This window comes from Anomaloglossus baeobatrachus, chromosome 1 (assembly GCF_048569485.1).
Source record: "Anomaloglossus baeobatrachus isolate aAnoBae1 chromosome 1, aAnoBae1.hap1, whole genome shotgun sequence".
In the NCBI taxonomy this organism is placed as follows: Eukaryota; Metazoa; Chordata; class Amphibia; order Anura; family Aromobatidae; genus Anomaloglossus; species Anomaloglossus baeobatrachus.
The window spans coordinates 279,670,583-279,691,309 of record NC_134353.1 but is presented as its reverse complement, the minus strand read 5'-3'; the positions used below and the strand labels follow the sequence as shown (position 1 = coordinate 279,691,309).

The 20,727-nt window shown below is 39.1% G+C and overlaps 1 protein-coding gene across 2 annotated transcripts in view; it reads right to left on the bottom strand.

Moving 5' to 3' along the window:
• Positions 1 to 2,069: 2,069 nt before the first annotated feature.
• GSTCD (glutathione S-transferase C-terminal domain containing) overlaps positions 2,070 to 20,727 on the bottom strand; it is a 269,020-nt gene continuing 250,362 nt past the window's right edge. For both annotated transcript variants that reach the window (XM_075350368.1, XM_075350376.1), the window contains exons 10-12: positions 18,889 to 18,919; positions 9,094 to 9,163; positions 2,070 to 2,292 (exon numbers count right to left, since the gene is read on the bottom strand). In XM_075350368.1, coding sequence (XP_075206483.1) covers positions 2,156 to 2,292; positions 9,094 to 9,163; positions 18,889 to 18,919 — 238 coding nt within the window. In that variant the 3' untranslated portion in view covers positions 2,070 to 2,155. The remainder of the gene's footprint in view (positions 2,293 to 9,093; positions 9,164 to 18,888; positions 18,920 to 20,727) is intronic.

Sequence of the window (20,727 nt, the reverse complement as noted above, 5' to 3'; positions counted from 1 at the left end):
CTTCTCCAAACTTTTTTCTTCCCATCATTCTGGTACAGGTTGATCTTTGTCTCATCTGTCCATAGAATACTTTTCCAGAACTGAGCTGGCTTCATGAGGTGTTTTTCAGCAAATTTAACTCTGGCCTGTCTATTTTTGGAATTGATGAATGGTTTGCATCTAGATGTGAACCCTTTGTATTTACTTTCATGGAGTCTTCTCTTTACTGTTGACTTAGAGACAGATACACCTACTTCTCTGAGAGTGTTCTGGACTTCAGTTGATGTTGTGAACGGGTTCTTCTTCACCACAGAAAGTATGCGGCGATCATCCACCACTGTTGTCATCCGTGGACACCCAGGCCTTTTTGAGTTCCCAAGCTCACCAGTCAATTCCTTTTTTCTCAGAATGTACCCGACTGTTGATTTTGCTACTCCAAGCATGTCTGCTATCTCTCTGATGGATTTTTTCTTTTTTTTCAGCCTCAGGATGTTTTGCTTCACCTCAATTGAGAGTTCCTTAGACCGCATGTTGTCTGGTCACAGCAACAGCTTCCAAATGCAAAACCACACACCTGTAATCAACCCCAGACCTTTTAACTACTTCATTGATTACAGGTTAACGAGGGAGACGCCTTCAGAGTTAATTGCAGCCCTTAGAGTCCCTTGTCCAATTACTTTTGGTCCCTTGAAAAAGAGGAGGCTATGCATTACAGAGCTATGATTCCTAAACCCTTTCTCCGATTTGGATTTGAAAACTCTCATATTGCAGCTGGGAGTGTGCACTTTCAGCCCATATTATATATATAATTGTATTTCTGAACATGTTTTTGTAAACAGCTAAAATAACAAAACTTGTGTCACTGTCCAAATATTTCTGGACCTAACTGTATATAGGTTTAGCAAATAAAAAAAAATAATGGGAGTGCATCTTTAAAGATCAGACCCTTCACACAGCAACTACATTTTCCCCTCCTCAGGTTGAGTGCCTCCATAGATGTCTGAGAAATTGGGGTAACAGAAGATCTATTATCAGTATGTAGCGAACCCAATGGTATAAGCGTCAGGATGACAAAACTTTACCATGTATTAGGGTGCGTGCCCATCATCAGTGTTTTCAGCGTTTTGGATGTAGCGTGTTTTTGCTGTGTCCAAAAAATTGCGTTGCACAATACAAGCAGAGTGAATTTTCTAGAAATCCTGTGCCCATTGTGCTTGTTTTTTTCCACAGCAAACACTGACCTGCGGTGCGTCTTTCCAGACCGCAGTATATCAATTGTTTGCTGCAGATTTGCATGCGTCCTCTGTAGGGAGAACACAAGCGAGAGACCGCAGCACACTGAATCTTGATCGGGGGTACGAGCAGCTTTGGTCTCCTGCGTTCTCCTGTGGAGGAGATGCGCGGCCCTGCTGCGTCCAGGACACAGTGAGTCCTGACCGTGGGCACATACCCTAAAGGATATACATCATTTGTTTAAATCATGTGCTCAAACCGACTAATTCTTATTTATGAAGATGCAGAATCTAATTATTAACTGCAAGTATTAATAATAAACCACGTTTGCCTGGAGCAATTGATTTGTACAATATTCTCATATGCATAGCATAACAACTCATGATTTATATGCAGGAGATTTGGCAAGCTGACAGACTGTGCATAATACCTGGCTTTAGGCTATGTCACGAAACACAGGTTGTGGGTGTGGATACTGTCCTAGGGCGAGGGCGAGCGGAGGCCAAATGATCTTACTTCATAATATTGTTAATAGTCAGATAATATAGTGATATGTCTTAATGAGCAAGCTATGGCACTGTGCAAAAAGATATTTCTAGGGTTCACATAAGGTAAAATATACGATAAGATCATATTTTGGAAAGTGCTGCATTGTAAAAAGCCATTCTCAAAGTTTAGCTGAGCTCCATAACTATAAAGCTTATCAATAGCTACTGGTTATGGACTGCTTGTTAACACACGTACATATTGTATAGCCATTGGCAGATTCTCCTTGGAAGACTTACTAGTCATAGTTACGCCATTGCTAAAATTAAACTAGCTTTATAGAAAAGTATAAAGAACATTTTTAGGAGCATTTTAAAATTTTATTAAAGCAGTGGGTTAAAAAAAACTGGGATGTATTTATAAAACATGTGGTCAATATAAGAAAAATAAAAATAATTTAATTCGGGCAACCGACAATCAAATTATTTTTTGGTGAGCAACTCTCTGGCTCCATTGAGATAACCTGGGCTTTGTATCCATATTGTTGCGCAGCCCATGCACGATCCAGGTCAACCAAACCCATGCAATTCTTCCCTGCAAAAGAAGATATGAAGCCATTTATAACATATACAATTCCTTTTACATCATCATAGTCTCAGAAGGCTTTAATACCGGCAAAATACTGACGTTTACTCTTGGAACTACTGTCGTAATGAATATCTTTTCCTTGCAGTTCTGAAAATGACAACATATGATGGCAGGGAAAAAGTTGTGGATATAAGGAGCGCAATAGGGTCTTACCAGTGTAAAATATGGTGACTTTTTAATAGGAAAACCGCTCACCTGGAAATGTTGTGAGACTCACAACCAGTATAGAGACATATAACAGCTGCAGCCGATCCCACGTGCCAAAGGTAGAAGCAATACAAAAACCAGGATAATTGTGGTATACTCCGCACTGTTGTACAAAGAATCGCTCCAAATAATAAAAGCAATGGTGATGTTTTATTCTACGTGTTTCGAAGAGATATCCCCTCTTCTTCCTCAGGAAAACCGGTGGATTTTCCTGAGGAAGAAGAGGGGATATCTCTTCGAAACGCGTAGAATAAACCATCACCATTGCTTTTATTATTTGGAGTCATTCTTTGTACAGCTGACTGAATAGGATAACTGAAGTGAGCACTAATATATATATATGAGTGCAAGCCAAAAATACATACTATATATAAGAATAAGGCTGCACATCAAACTTAGATAATGGTATAATGCCTCAAGCATATGGAAAAATATTGGAATATACAATGAAAAATGCTACTTGCTAATTTGAACATGTGAATAATGAATTGCATACCTATGAATATTAGGAAAAAGGAGATATTTAGCAATCGCATTGATCAATGTAACTGAGCCCCAAAGCCTCGTCAAGGCATATCTCTATATTGGGGTCCCTAGCTCTGTGACCCTAACTGTGTGTCATCTCATTGCAATTAAAAACTGCTATGGGTGGAGAGGGGTAACTAAGGACTTTCTTATATAGGAGATGGAAAAAACATGGCCGAAAGGGGCGGAGCTGTGTTCACATTCAGAAAAAAAAAAAAAAAAAACTACATATAACTGAATAGGATAACTGAAGTGAGCACTAATATATATATATGAGTGCAAGCCAAAAATACATACTATATATAAGAATAAGGCTGCACATCAAACTTAGATAATGGTATAATGCCTCAAGCATATGGAAAAATATTGGAATATACAATGAAAAATGCTACTTGCTAATTTGAACATGTGAATAATGAATTGCATACCTGCTATGAATATTAGGAAAAAGGAGATATTTAGCAATCGCATTGATCAATGTAACTGAGCCCCAAAGCCTCGTCAAGGCATATCTCTATATTGGGGTCCCTAGCTCTGTGACCCTAACTGTGTGTCATCTCATTGCAATTAAAAACTGCTATGGGTGGAGAGGGGTAACTAAGGACTTTCTTATATAGGAGATGGAAAAAACATGGCCGAAAGGGGCGGAGCTGTGTTCACATTCAGAAAAAAAAAAAAAAACTACATATAACTGAATAGGATAACTGAAGTGAGCACTAATATATATATATGAGTGCAAGCCAAAAATACATACTATATATAAGAATAAGGCTGCACATCAAACTTAGATAATGGTATAATGCCTCAAGCATATGGAAAAATATTGGAATATACAATGAAAAATGCTACTTGCTAATTTGAACATGTGAATAATGAATTGCATACCTGCTATGAATATTAGGAAAAAGGAGATATTTAGCAATCGCATTGATCAATGTAACTGAGCCCCAAAGCCTCGTCAAGGCATATCTCTATATTGGGGTCCCTAGCTCTGTGACCCTAACTGTGTGTCATCTCATTGCAATTAAAAACTGCTATGGGTGGAGAGGGGTAACTAAGGACTTTCTTATATAGGAGATGGAAAAAACATGGCCGAAAGGGGCGGAGCTGTGTTCACATTCAGAAAAAAAAAAAAAAAAAACTACATATAACTGAATAGGATAACTGAAGTGAGCACTAATATATATATATGAGTGCAAGCCAAAAATACATACTATATATAAGAATAAGGCTGCACATCAAACTTAGATAATGGTATAATGCCTCAAGCATATGGAAAAATATTGGAATATACAATGAAAAATGCTACTTGCTAATTTGAACATGTGAATAATGAATTGCATACCTGCTATGAATATTAGGAAAAAGGAGATATTTAGCAATCGCATTGATCAATGTAACTGAGCCCCAAAGCCTCGTCAAGGCATATCTCTATATTGGGGTCCCTAGCTCTGTGACCCTAACTGTGTGTCATCTCATTGCAATTAAAAACTGCTATGGGTGGAGAGGGGTAACTAAGGACTTTCTTATATAGGAGATGGAAAAAACATGGCCGAAAGGGGCGGAGCTGTGTTCACATTCAGAAAAAAAAAAAAAAACTACATATAACTGAATAGGATAACTGAAGTGAGCACTAATATATATATATGAGTGCAAGCCAAAAATACATACTATATATAAGAATAAGGCTGCACATCAAACTTAGATAATGGTATAATGCCTCAAGCATATGGAAAAATATTGGAATATACAATGAAAAATGCTACTTGCTAATTTGAACATGTGAATAATGAATTGCATACCTGCTATGAATATTAGGAAAAAGGAGATATTTAGCAATCGCATTGATCAATGTAACTGAGCCCCAAAGCCTCGTCAAGGCATATCTCTATATTGGGGTCCCTAGCTCTGTGACCCTAACTGTGTGTCATCTCATTGCAATTAAAAACTGCTATGGGTGGAGAGGGGTAACTAAGGACTTTCTTATATAGGAGATGGAAAAAACATGGCCGAAAGGGGCGGAGCTGTGTTCACATTCAGAAAAAAAAAAAAACTACATATAACTGAATAGGATAACTGAAGTGAGCACTAATATATATATATGAGTGCAAGCCAAAAATACATACTATATATAAGAATAAGGCTGCACATCAAACTTAGATAATGGTATAATGCCTCAAGCATATGGAAAAATATTGGAATATACAATGAAAAATGCTACTTGCTAATTTGAACATGTGAATAATGAATTGCATACCTGCTATGAATATTAGGAAAAAGGAGATATTTAGCAATCGCATTGATCAATGTAACTGAGCCCCAAAGCCTCGTCAAGGCATATCTCTATATTGGGGTCCCTAGCTCTGTGACCCTAACTGTGTGTCATCTCATTGCAATTAAAAACTGCTATGGGTGGAGAGGGGTAACTAAGGACTTTCTTATATAGGAGATGGAAAAAACATGGCCGAAAGGGGCGGAGCTGTGTTCACATTCAGAAAAAAAAAAAAAACTACATATAACTGAATAGGATAACTGAAGTGAGCACTAATATATATATATGAGTGCAAGCCAAAAATACATACTATATATAAGAATAAGGCTGCACATCAAACTTAGATAATGGTATAATGCCTCAAGCATATGGAAAAATATTGGAATATACAATGAAAAATGCTACTTGCTAATTTGAACATGTGAATAATGAATTGCATACCTGCTATGAATATTAGGAAAAAGGAGATATTTAGCAATCGCATTGATCAATGTAACTGAGCCCCAAAGCCTCGTCAAGGCATATCTCTATATTGGGGTCCCTAGCTCTGTGACCCTAACTGTGTGTCATCTCATTGCAATTAAAAACTGCTATGGGTGGAGAGGGGTAACTAAGGACTTTCTTATATAGGAGATGGAAAAAACATGGCCGACCCCAATATAGAGATATGCCTTGACGAGGCTTTGGGGCTCAGTTACATTGATCAATGCGATTGCTAAATATCTCCTTTTTCCTAATATTCATAGCAGGTATGCAATTCATTATTCACATGTTCAAATTAGCAAGTAGCATTTTTCATTGTATATTCCAATATTTTTCCATATGCTTGAGGCATTATACCATTATCTAAGTTTGATGTGCAGCCTTATTCTTATATATAGTATGTATTTTTGGCTTGCACTCATATATATATATTAGTGCTCACTTCAGTTATCCTATTCAGTTATATGTAGTTTTTTTTTCTGAATGTGAACACAGCTCCGCCCCTTTCGGCCATGTTTTTTCCATCTCCTATATAAGAAAGTCCTTAGTTACCCCTCTCCACCCATAGCAGTTTTTAATTGCAATGAGATGACACACAGTTAGGGTCACAGAGCTAGGGACCCCAATATAGAGATATGCCTTGACGAGGCTTTGGGGCTCAGTTACATTGATCAATGCGATTGCTAAATATCTCCTTTTTCCTAATATTCATAGCAGGTATGCAATTCATTATTCACATGTTCAAATTAGCAAGTAGCATTTTTCATTGTATATTCCAATATTTTTCCATATGCTTGAGGCATTATACCATTATCTAAGTTTGATGTGCAGCCTTATTCTTATATATAGTATGTATTTTTGGCTTGCACTCATATATATATATTAGTGCTCACTTCAGTTATCCTATTCAGTTATATGTAGTTTTTTTTTTTTTTCTGAATGTGAACACAGCTCCGCCCCTTTCGGCCATGTTTTTTCCATCTCCTATATAAGAAAGTCCTTAGTTACCCCTCTCCACCCATAGCAGTTTTTAATTGCAATGAGATGACACACAGTTAGGGTCACAGAGCTAGGGACCCCAATATAGAGATATGCCTTGACGAGGCTTTGGGGCTCAGTTACATTGATCAATGCGATTGCTAAATATCTCCTTTTTCCTAATATTCATAGCAGGTATGCAATTCATTATTCACATGTTCAAATTAGCAAGTAGCATTTTTCATTGTATATTCCAATATTTTTCCATATGCTTGAGGCATTATACCATTATCTAAGTTTGATGTGCAGCCTTATTCTTATATATAGTATGTATTTTTGGCTTGCACTCATATATATATATTAGTGCTCACTTCAGTTATCCTATTCAGTTATATGTAGTTTTTTTTTTTTTTTTTCTGAATGTGAACACAGCTCCGCCCCTTTCGGCCATGTTTTTTCCATCTCCTATATAAGAAAGTCCTTAGTTACCCCTCTCCACCCATAGCAGTTTTTAATTGCAATGAGATGACACACAGTTAGGGTCACAGAGCTAGGGACCCCAATATAGAGATATGCCTTGACGAGGCTTTGGGGCTCAGTTACATTGATCAATGCGATTGCTAAATATCTCCTTTTTCCTAATATTCATAGCAGGTATGCAATTCATTATTCACATGTTCAAATTAGCAAGTAGCATTTTTCATTGTATATTCCAATATTTTTCCATATGCTTGAGGCATTATACCATTATCTAAGTTTGATGTGCAGCCTTATTCTTATATATAGTATGTATTTTTGGCTTGCACTCATATATATATATTAGTGCTCACTTCAGTTATCCTATTCAGTTATATGTAGTTTTTTTTTTTTTTTTTTCTGAATGTGAACACAGCTCCGCCCCTTTCGGCCATGTTTTTTCCATCTCCTATATAAGAAAGTCCTTAGTTACCCCTCTCCACCCATAGCAGTTTTTAATTGCAATGAGATGACACACAGTTAGGGTCACAGAGCTAGGGACCCCAATATAGAGATATGCCTTGACGAGGCTTTGGGGCTCAGTTACATTGATCAATGCGATTGCTAAATATCTCCTTTTTCCTAATATTCATAGCAGGTATGCAATTCATTATTCACATGTTCAAATTAGCAAGTAGCATTTTTCATTGTATATTCCAATATTTTTCCATATGCTTGAGGCATTATACCATTATCTAAGTTTGATGTGCAGCCTTATTCTTATATATAGTATGTATTTTTGGCTTGCACTCATATATATATATTAGTGCTCACTTCAGTTATCCTATTCAGTTATATGTAGTTTTTTTTTTTTTTTTTTTTTTTTTTCTGAATGTGAACACAGCTCCGCCCCTTTCGGCCATGTTTTTTCCATCTCCTATATAAGAAAGTCCTTAGTTACCCCTCTCCACCCATAGCAGTTTTTAATTGCAATGAGATGACACACAGTTAGGGTCACAGAGCTAGGGACCCCAATATAGAGATATGCCTTGACGAGGCTTTGGGGCTCAGTTACATTGATCAATGCGATTGCTAAATATCTCCTTTTTCCTAATATTCATAGCAGGTATGCAATTCATTATTCACATGTTCAAATTAGCAAGTAGCATTTTTCATTGTATATTCCAATATTTTTCCATATGCTTGAGGCATTATACCATTATCTAAGTTTGATGTGCAGCCTTATTCTTATATATATTCTTTGTACAGCAGCCCGGAGTATACCACAATTATCCTGGTATTGCATAACATATGATGGCAGACAGACATGTCTTAGGCCCGTTTCACACATCCGGCATTTTGCCAGATTGCCAGATCCGGCACACGCCAGTACAGTGTAATACAGTATAATAGCACCGCGGCACCCTCCGGTCACATGCTGCATGTGACCGGAGCTTGCCGCGATCCCATTGTAAAGTATTAAGCTGTACTGGAGTGTGCCGGATCCGGCATTTCGATGTGTGAAATGGGCCTAAGAGACCTAACGTACAGCAGGATAACTGTTGGTTCTAGATTATCATATGAGTTGGCGGCAATGTCTCATAAACCCGGTATCCTCTGCCGTCATGTATGTAACGTTGTAACTCAAGACCATCACTGGTGATTCTAAATAGTAAGTGAAATGCAAACCTCTGCGCACAGACTCATTTGCTGAGCTTTTATTTAGGATGCATATAGTGAATTTTAAATAGCCAGAATGTTTTCTTACTACATTCTCCAAACAGACAGCATGCATATTGCAAGTAAACAGCATAGCACATGCATACCTATCAGCCTCCGCTCCGGAGGCAGCTGGACAGCTGTCTGATCCGCAAATCTGCACAGCACCATGTGCTCCTAGAAGCAGAGGAAGAACATCTACTTAGACGTGGAAGGGACCAAATATATATATATTTGTATAATAGGCATTGCAAAAACCTTGTGAAAAATTGATTCTTAAAAAAGAAGACAGAAAACAATCAGTTTAGATTGGGTGCACACTGGGAAATGTTGAAAAGGGATGGAAAGTTTGGAGAACACATTTCATACACCAATAACTGTTAAGTATCACTAATACAAGTTATTACCTGCTTATAAAAGGCCACATACAAAGGCCCATTAGACCTCTCCTTTATTTCAATTTACCTCAACATCCCATAACTAGTGGATACTGACATATGGCACTCGGCGGAACACAGTGTGTGCACAGAAACCCCACGTGCTGCTGTACTGATACTTGTGTTCAACCTCAACTTCTCTCTAAACCTGACAAGTACAGAGGGTGAAATAAGTATCAAAAACGTCCCCAATTTTCTAAGAAAATATATTTCTAAAGGTACTATTGGTATAAATTTTTCACCAGATGTGAGAAACAACTAGTTATCAGACATCTGGAATCGCCGGGTCCAACCAGATTTAAAAAAAAAAAACAAAAAAAAACCCGGTTCGGGTCCAGAATGAATTCCGGATATCTGGCAGGACACAGATTCCCATATATAGGTCTAAGACCCGAATCATTGGCTTTAAAACGATCTATAGAAACGGCTAGGGGAATTAGAGCAGGTGCTTTATACTTAGCAGTCTTCATCAATTTTTTACACTACGATAGAGATGCAAACAGCACGTGTGAATTAAAAGCAGTCAGACATGCTGTCACACAAGGTGGGGGCGCGGTCTGACTGCAACCAATCACAAATGCCGCGACTGCCGTTGGGCGGGGGAAACAGTGAATATGCATGAGGTTAATCAGCAGTCCTGGAAGTAGCATTACAGCTGTGCGGAGACTGGTAAGTATAACGTGCCTGTTTTTTTTTTATTTTCTTTCTTCTTCCTTTCTTTTTTAATTACCCGAGTGGCAGGATCCAGTTAGTTACCTGGAACTCCCTGAAAACTCCAGGATTGGTGCATGGGTACTAGGTAACCCATGTGGATCCAGACTTTTACAGCCCGGGTTCGTCCGTCACTAGTAACAACCCATCCAATCTACACAGGCAAAGAAATCAAACCACCGATGTCCATAAACTAAGGGATGTGTAATGAGAAATGACAGGAAAAAAGTATTGAACAAGCTTACTGAAATTTATTTAAATCTTTGTATAAAAGCCTTTGTGTGTGATGAAGCTTCAAGATGTCTACTGTATGGAGAAACTAGCTGCATGTATTGCTCACGTGTGACTTTGGCCCATTCTTTTACACAAATACTCTTCAAATCCTGAAGGTTCTGTGAGAGCCTTCTATGAACTCAGCATTAGTTCCTTCCATAAACTTTCTATTGGATTCAGGTCAGGTGATTAGCTTGGCCCTTCTAACAGCTTTATTTTCTATCTCTGAAATCAAATAAGAGTTTACTTAGCTGTGTGTTTGGGATCATTGTCTTGCTGAAATGACCTTCCTCCTTTCATCGTCATCATCCTATAGATGACTAGATTTTTATCAAAAATGTTTCCTTACTTTTATCCATTCATCCTTCCTTCAATTACATGAAGTTTGCCAGTGCTGTATGCTGAAAAACAGCCCCACAGTTTTGGGGTGATATGCAGTGCCTTTTGGCCTCCAAAAATTGGTGTATATTATGGCATCCAAAGATTTAAATTTTGATCTCATCTGAACAGGCTATTTGCTCTCAGTATTTTACAGGCTTTTCTTAATGCTGCTGAGCAAATTTTAAACACACTTGAACATGCTTTTTGTTCAGCAATGGAGTCTTGTGTACATACAGGCCATGGAGAGTGAGTGCATTACTTACTGTTTTCTTTGAAACAACTGTACCTGTGGATTCTAGGTATCAGGCCTAACACACACGGCATGAAAATCGGTGCGAGTGGAGTGCGATAAAAAAATCGCATTCCACTCAGACCAATATTAGCCTATGTGTCAGCACACGAGCGATTATTTTCTCAGCCTTAATCGGACCGAGAAAACAATTGCAGCCTTCTGCGATTGTAAAGCCTGCTTTACACCTTTCAATTAAGCATACAATATCGTATGCGATGTGACACGCCCCCATCGTATGTACGGCATGTTCAATTTGCTGACCGTGTCGCACAATCGATTAAAAGCTGTCACATGTACTTACCATTCCATACGACCTCATTGTGGGCGGCGAACATCCACTTCCTGGAGTGGGAGGGACGTTCGGCGTCACACCGACGTCACACGGCAGCCGGCCAATAGAAGCGGAGGGGCGGAAATGAGCGGGATGTAAACATCCTACCCACCTCCTTCCTTCCGCATTGCCGGCAGGACGCAGGTAAGATCTGTTCATCGTTCCCGGGGTGTCACATACTGCGATGTGTGCTGCCTCGGGACAACCCGACGTGCAATTTTTAGGAAATGAACGACGTGTATGCGATGAACGGTTTTACGTTCAATCCCAGTCGCACGTAGCTGTCACACGCTACACCAACACTAACGATGCCGGATTTGCGTCACTTACGACGTGACCCCGCCGACACATCGTTAGATATGTTGTAGCGTGTAAAGCGGCCTTAATGCAATCATTGTTTCTCTCGCACCCATTGAAGTCTATGGGGCAAGACAAAAATCGCACTGCACTCACGGTACACCAGTGTACCATGAATGCAGTGCGAGAATGGCAATAGCCGGCTACGGAGGAGAGAGGGAGATAAATCCCTCCCTCTCCTCCTCCGTGCCGGCCCGCCCCTCAGCAGCACCGGCCCGCCCTTCTTCAGTGCCAGCCCGCCCCCTGCAGCTGAGGTCGGCTCGCACAATTGGACCTCAGTCGCAGGGACACTCGCATGACACTCAGCTCTGCTGTACTGCCAGCGTGAGCCAAGTGTCATGCGAGGGGATCGCAGTAATCCCCGTGTGGCCCCAGCCTTACTATAGCTCTCCACAGGTGGTCCCTTGGACAACTCTTGTGATAATTTGTTTCAATCCTCGGTCTTAAATCTTGCGGGGAGCACTTGGTTGTGGCCAGTTTTTGTTGAAATGATGTTCTTTCCACTTCCAGATTATGACCCCAACAGTGTTCACTGGAACCTTTGGTAGTTAAGAAATTCTTGTGTTTCCAAAGTCATCAGCATGTATTGTAACAATAAGGCTGTAAAGGTCTTGAGACAGCTCACTGGGTTTACTCATCATGAGATGGTTCTTGTGTGGTACCTTGGTAATGAGACACCCTTTTATAGGCAACCAGTTGAACCAGCTATTATTTTTCAATAAGTGACAGGATTGCTTTCTAATTACCAATAGATTTCAGCTAGTGTCATGACTTTCCATGGCGTTTTTCCCGTCTTTCTTCTATGGTTTGATTTCTATGCTTGTGTGAATTGGATGGGCCGTTACTGACATCTGGTGAGATAGTCATGCCAATAGCACCTTTTGAAATATATTTACTTAGAAAATTAGTGACATATTCAATACTTATTTCACTCGCTGTACATCAACAGAGTACTATGGTGCAAGAATGATCGAAAAACATGGAAGAATTTATAAATCCGACAGATGGCATTTGTTGTCCATATGATGCTATGCTATAAAAAAGGTTTCCCTGTTTTTCCATATTCGTTTTTTTGGATGTATACTTTTTTCATCTGCCAGCCATCCATCACCCAGAGGCTACTATGTTAACCAAACAGCATATATTTGATGTACACCTTTTTTCTCTAAAATATACCAGATTGCATAATGCGTCTCTAAAACTGTTAAAAGGGTTTCCATTACATTGATACTGATTACCTATAGGAAAACAGGTAAAAGAACAATTCTACATGACACATCAAAACTTAACAACAGAGAGCAGATTTTTTTATGTAAGGAAAACAAGAGTGCTTGAGTTACAAGAACAGGGTTGCCAACCATCCAGAAATTCCAGGACATTCTGTAAAAATAGGGCACTTTTTTGCTCTGTCCGTAAAAACTGTTTTAAAGGGAATCTGTCACCAGGTTTTGGCTACCCTATAATGTAAGGGCAGAGACCCTGATTTCATATGTGTCACTTACTGAGCAGTTTGCTCTCATTTTGATAAAATCACTGTTTTATCTACTGCTGATTTAGCAGTTCTCTGAATGTTGAGATCTGAATAAGTCGACCCACACCATTGATTGGCAGCTTTTTTCCATTTGCAGTGTACACCATATGCAAGCTACCAATCAGTAGTGGGGGTGCTATGCAGGACTCATGAATAGGAGGGACTACCTGGCAACAGGTTTACTAGTCCTTTGATCATAATCTCCTGCTGATAAAACAGTGACCTTCTAAAATCTACATGAAGCAGCCCATTAAGTGATACATCTCTTGAATCAGTCTTCATGTGTAAATTCTGCTGCCCTCAGATTAGATGGCAAAAAAACGGTGACAGATTCCCTTTAAGGACTCCGTGATGTTTTTGCAGCGGAAGAAGCCTAAACAGATGATTTTGATTGTAATGATCTTTATTTTACAGTTTACAGTGAATGCATTTAATATCAAAATTATGCATTGTAGACAGGAATCACTTATAATCATAATGAATTATTATGGCTTTCCAATGTGTCTGAAAAATATATGGTCTGTCCATGATTTTTCTTTTTTTAAAGCTGTACAGAAAAAAATAAAAGTCAAATTGGCAACACTGTACAAGACACATATCCAGTAGTGACCAAGTTGCTTTAGAATTGTTCGAGCATTGTCTACGGCTTTGTCTGGTCATTTATTTTAAATGTTGTGAAAAAAAAAAATCTTGAGAATTTCAAGCTACTGCTGAACTTCAGTACAGACCAAAGGTTTGGACACACCTCATCTCTAGAACAACTGTTAAGAGGAGACTTTGTGCAGCAGGCCTTCATGGTAAAATAGCTGCTAGGAAACCACTGCTAAGGACAGGCAACCAGCAGAAGAGACTTGTTTGGGATAAAGAAAACAAGGAATGGACATTAGATCAGTGGAAATCTGTGCTTTGGTCTGATGAGTCCAAATTTGAGATCTTTGGATCCAACCACCGTGACTTTGTAGAAAAGGAGAAAGGATGGACTCTACATGCCTGGTTCCCACCGTAAAGCATGGAGGAGGAGGTGTGATGGTGCTTTTCTGCTGACACTGTTGGGGATTTATTCAAAATTGAAGGCATACAGAACCTTGCATCTTGCAGCGGCGTGCTATTCCATCCGGTTTGCGTTTAGTTGGACCATCATTTATTTTTCAACAGGACAATGACCCCAAACACACCTCCAGGCTGTGTAAGGGCTATTTGACTAAGAAGGAGAGTGATGGGGTGCTACGCCAGATTGACCTGGTCTCCACAGTCACCAGACCTGAACCCAATCGAGATGGTTTGGGGTGAGCTGGACCGCAGAGTGAAGGCAAAAGGGCCAACAAGTGCTAAGCATCTCTGGGAACTCCTTCAAGACTGTTGGAAAACCATTTCCGGTGACTACCTCTTGAAGTTCATCAAGAGAATGTCAAGAGTGTACAAAGCAGTAATCAATGCAAAAGGTGGCTACTTTGAAGAACCTAGAATATAAGACATATTTTCAGTTGTTTCACACTTTAAGTATTTCATTCCACATGTTGTTTTAATTCATAGTTTTGATACCTTGAATGTGAATCTACAATTTTCAGAGTCCTGAAAATAAAGAAAACTCTTTGAATGAGAAGGTGTGTCCAAACTTTTGATCTGTACTGTATGTACCTTGCATTAAATACATACAACATATAGGGAAGATCTGGTATTAGCACTTGTTATTTCTTTTGCTCACTTTTCTGTATTTTTCCTTATAATCGATTAGTCTTTAAATGTAAACCAATTAAGAGGAGATTTGAGATTCATTGTGAATTCCTTGCCACACTTCACTTTTGAAGTAATGGCTTGTAGAGCAGGAATAAAGAAAAATCTTTAAACTGTGTAACTCCATCAAAGTAGGATTTAGCTCAGATAATTAATGGTCAAGAGAAGTAAATCTGCTTGTCCAGCCAGGCTATTGCCTTGAATATTGGGCCTTCAGCCAATTATCAAGGCTAAGTCCATAAATAGACTATTAAAAGCACCACCCACCACTACTGATAGACCACGCTTTGTGCAAACACATGTCCCTCTCACATTCTTAGAAGTAGCGGCTGGGGCTGAAAAATACAAAAAATAAAACAAGAATGTGACTAGTATAAACTTTTCAAATGAAATGTCTTTACTTCACCAGTCCGGAATGGAAAGATGAGAAATTAGCTGAAGTTGGACCTTTACTAGTGATGGGCGAGCACTAAAATACTCGTTACTCGATTCGAGCTGGCCTCATGCTTGGAAGAGCTTGAAGCGAGTAACGAGTATTATGGAAAGTCAATGACTGGTCAGTTTGGGTTTCGTCCACATATAGTCAGCCATAAACAGAGCATTTCTGGCAGGAGGGAGGGCGTCACACTATGCTCCACAGCGTTGTTTTATCCCCTGGAAGAGCCATTCAGAGACTGCAGATGGCTCTCCCTGGGGTGCCTGCACATATCATGCAGTGAAGCAAGCCTGTGCTTTATGGTTGTTGTTTCACGGACGAAATATCCGAGCACCCACGATACTTGGCCGAGCTCCACAAGTACCCAAGTACTCTAAAGCTCGATCGACTAACGAGCAATGCCAAGCACATTCACCCATCACTAATCTTTACTCCAGACATATTGGAGTCAAATATTTTAAGGGGCTGATAAAAAATGAAGCAAACGCTCTTTCTGTATCATGTCCGTCAATAGGTGGCTACCAGCAAAAGCATTCTGTGAAAGATTTACTAGTACAAGCTGTATCAAATGCTATAATGTAAGTGTACAATCACACTATTTCTGGCCATTAGATCACTTTTATTCTGTGATTTTCACCAGTTTTACCAACTGCAGGCTTCATCTCTAATTTTTAGCTGGCTTTGTATTACGGATGGATAATAACTGCTGTGATGTCAACTACACACAGCACACACAGATATGAGGCATTCCTGCTCGCCTGTCATTATGCAGGAGATGTTGAAAAGCAGCCGCATGGAGGACATTCCTGTATATAGCAGAACTGAGCAGTGTAGCTGTGAAAGAATGGGGAAAGATAAAACACCAGGAACTGCAGCACCATGTGTTAGTGTCGCTAGGCCTCTCTATCTGTTCCTCCCTCCAATGCCGTTTGCAGATGTAATCTGATCTCTCAGTGAGATGGCAGTCTCACTTGTTCTAGGCAAAGCAGATTTTGCTGGTTTTTAAAAAGTGAATTATTTTAGGCTCATAAGTCGAGAAAGAAGCATATTATTATAAGATATATTACAAGTTTCTTATATTTGCTTGTAATATTGATTTATGGATAGTCTGCTGAAATTACGACAATGAGATCATTTAAGGGCTTTAATAAAAAAGCAACAAAAGTGTGTGTCCCAGATTCTGCAAAAAAAGTTCAACTAAACTTCGGATATATTTTTTTAGATTTTTTTTCATCTATTTATTTGCAAACAGATTCTTTGAGGTCCAGAATGCTCAAAACACTACCATGAATAGCAGAGAGAAAAAATTGGAGGAGTGTACAGCTCCTGCTGATGAGCACGCACAGAGAGGAGAATGGATTTAACAGGGTTTAGACTCTATGCTATCTACTGTGTCCGTACTTTGCTGTACTCAATGTGTACAATTCACAGTGGTCTTTTGAGAGATCACTGGGTGGTCTCAAGGCTCGGCACCATTGATCTACTTGAAAGTAATAGAACAAGAAAAATATAAAAATTAATATCACTGGTATGACTACTTTTTTACAATATAATTTAACGAAGTTATCCGCTACCCTAACTCATTTAATTTTTTATTCATTAATCATGCTATTATGTGCCACTAAATGCAGCCATACTCTTATTATAGTAATATAAACCATTTATCTTGCAGATAGCATCAATTGGTGTCTACCAGCGACAGCTCTGATGTTTACATCCATCCCTTCTTCTACTCAGGCTTACTTAGCTCTGTTACTATAAGTTCCATCATGCATTGCAGTATCCTCTGAGCCAGCATTTAACGAGCCCCCTCCCATTTACACCCTGTGCTGTTGAGGATAATGGGAGACACCAAGTATCAGAGAAGTCTAGGGTAGGAACCAGCCCATCTGGCAATTGCCAGATAACCAGTACAGCCCTGTCACTGTGTTTTTATGAAAATTTTAGCACTTTTCAGCTGTCCACGTCAGTGATTGGATTACGTTAACCCTTTGCTAGTAAAGTGCTGTGATCTACATTTCAAAAGCAAAGGTGTCGGCTACTGCCATTACTGATGAATGAAAATGGTCAGTTCAGCTTGTGAGGCAGTAAGGCAGACTAATTTTCACTCACTCCAAAATATCTACACCCATCATCATTAGCCCGGTGACAACGTCCTTTCATTTGGTTTGATTTCTATGCCGGAAAAGGAAGTATTGAACATAACAAAGAAGAAGAATCTGTATAACAATCCAGTACTATGTGATCTCTGCTGAAATGTGCTCATAGAAGCTATACATCCAGTCCAGTATATTACAAAAGGTATTATTTTAAAGAGCTACGATATATGGCAAGGGGGTGAAAAAGTAGTGGAAAACTGCTTTAACACAAGTTCCCACTGAATGATATGAATTGTAGACTTCATGAAGCTCATGCAGATATTTCAGTAGTGGATTTCTGAATTAAAGTCATCTATTTATACTGCATCAGATGAAATACTGGCAGCTCTATATTTTGACTAGGAATCCACTGTGACTTATCCCACACACACAAAAATTAAGGTTGGGCAACCAAAAGTAGCCCGGAAGTTCTAGGTTCTTTTCATTATCTCTGCACCCACCACTGTAGGTTTAGAAATACTCCGCTCTATGTTTGGAGTTCCTCCAGTTTCTGCACTACAGCTGCAGTGTTGCCTTTTAGGTTTAGGCTGTAAATACTTGGCTACATGTACATCTCAGACACAAATCCATATGAGAGCACTGTGAGAATACCAACCTGGCTGACTTACTAAGACAACAACAAAATAGCTTAAGCTGACTAAAGAGTTCCTTGTCTGAGAATTAATTAGCCAGGAGGTCGGTGACCCTACAGGAAAATGAAACCTCCCACACTACTTAAAGGGATTAACAAGAAGTCTGTTTTGAGACTATATTGTTCCATTAATGATATGTCCAGGGAGGACTTCTGTTTATTAAGCTGCAATCCTGTAATAGAGACCTGACTGGGAGATGCATTGTTAGTTAGATTCAATCAACTAAATCACATCTCAGGCGTTAATCATTGAAAGATGTATCGGAGGACGGAAAAAATACTATATTTCATTGTATTTAAGCCTGTATTGATTTCAGTATTGTTTCGATATTTCTCCTGATGGCAGAAAACGCTAGAAGGATCTTGTGTTTTTTTTTCTTCTAGACTTACTTATTTCCTCGAAGACTCTTTAGCTATTGTGTAAACTATAAACCCAGCCAAATCTGTAACCCTGAACATGGATCAAAAAAAGATCTATTTATTCTCGATAGACTTCCATGTACACAATTGGCATGGGGAGATGGAATAAAACTCAATTCATAAAACACTTTGCAATCCTATATAAAAACTGTACTATATATACACAATAGTAAACTATAAAAAGTGCAACATAATAAAAAGGACAATACCTTGTAAGAAAGTACATCCTGGAAGCGGCAACTGAAATGAAACATAAGCAGTATTGATGATTGCTGGATCAGTAATTACATCTATTATAATATGATAGAATAGAGAGTTCTACATGTTAACCCCTTTACTACCCAGTCAGCGATTTTCTGTTTTTCATTTTTTCATCCCCTTCTTCCAAGAGCCATAACTTTTTTATTTTTCTGTTAATATAACCAAAAATGACACCATTCATTCTGCCCCACATCGTACAGGAAAATGGGAAAGAAATTCCAGGTGCAATTGCAAAGAAAAAGCGCAATTCCACGATTGTTACTTTGTTTGTTTTATTTACCATGTTCATTATATGGTAAAACTGACCTAGTAATATTATTCCCCAGGTCAGTATGAGTTCATAGATACCAAACATGTATAGTTTTATTTTCATTTACGTGGTGGAAAAAAAATGCAGTAATTTGTAAAAAAAAAAAAAAATTGCACAATTGTCAGAATTTTCCGAAACCCACAATACGCTCGTTTTTTTGGATCCGGGGCTCAGTGATGGCTTATTTTTTGAGCTTGCATTTTTAATTATACAATTTTGGGGGGTAGATGCGATGTTGCGGTGACCAAAAAATGCAATTCTGTTTTTTTTGTGTCCTTTACCAATCAGATTAATATTTTGATAGATCGGGCATTTCTGAACACGGTGATACCAAATAACTGGTTTTTTTCAATGGGGCAAAAGGGGGATGATTTGAATTTACATTTTTTATTGATTTTACCAGTCCCTGAAGCTGATGTACTGTGATAACTTCTGCTGTTCAAAGCGATGCTTCACCTCAGTCAGCGTTCACAGTAAGTTTGCTATGACCGTGGTCATGAGATGACCCCCTGGCTGTCATGACAGCCCATCGTTAGGGGGCCGCCGATGGTGGCAGGGGAATGGCGTGTTCCCTGCTGGCACACGTTAAATTCAACGCCTGTTAGCTGGTCATGTCGACTGATCAGATCAGCTGAGAAGCTGGAAAAGACGCAATAAAGGGGCAAACTTGGCCTTGGACGTACTGGTACGTCCAAGATCGTGAAGGGGTTATTGTACAGTGTGTTGTGACAGAATTCACCTGCCTTGGCATTTTCTATATTTTGGTACCTCACAACCAGGAATTTCACAGTTTTTTTTCGAGGGTTTGCATCAGTTCATGTGAAGAACATGCTTACATCTGTGAACATTTGGTTTTCATTTTATTGTGAAGCAAATAAGAAATAGGATAAAGTACTGTAAATGAAAATTTCAGTGTGCATAACTATTCACCCCCTATAGTCAGTATTTTGTAGAGCTTCCTTTTGCTGCAATTATGCATGCAAGTCACTTTGGATAAGTCTCTGAGCTTTCCACATCTTGCCACTGAGAGTTTTGCCCATTTTACAAGGCAAAACTGTTCCAGCTCCTAAAAGGTAGATGGTTTCCTATAGAGAACAGCAATCTTCAAGTCTGACCACAGATTCTCAATTGGATTAAGGTCTGAGCTTTGACTAGGCCACTACAGTACATTTACACATTTCCCCTTAAACCATATGAGTGTTGCTTTAGCAATATCCTTTGGGTCATTGTCTTATTGGATGGTGGACCTCCATACCAGTCGCAAATCACTGACAGAATAAAACTGGTTTTGGTCAAGAATTTCCCTGTATTTTGCACCATCTATTTTCCCCTCAATTTGGACCATTTTCTCTGTCCCCGATACTGAAAAATATTGCGTTAGCATTTTGCTGCCACCACCATCATGTTTCACGGTGGGCATGGTGTTCTTGGGGTGATAAGCGGTGTTGGTTTGGCAGCAGACATAGCATTTACTTTG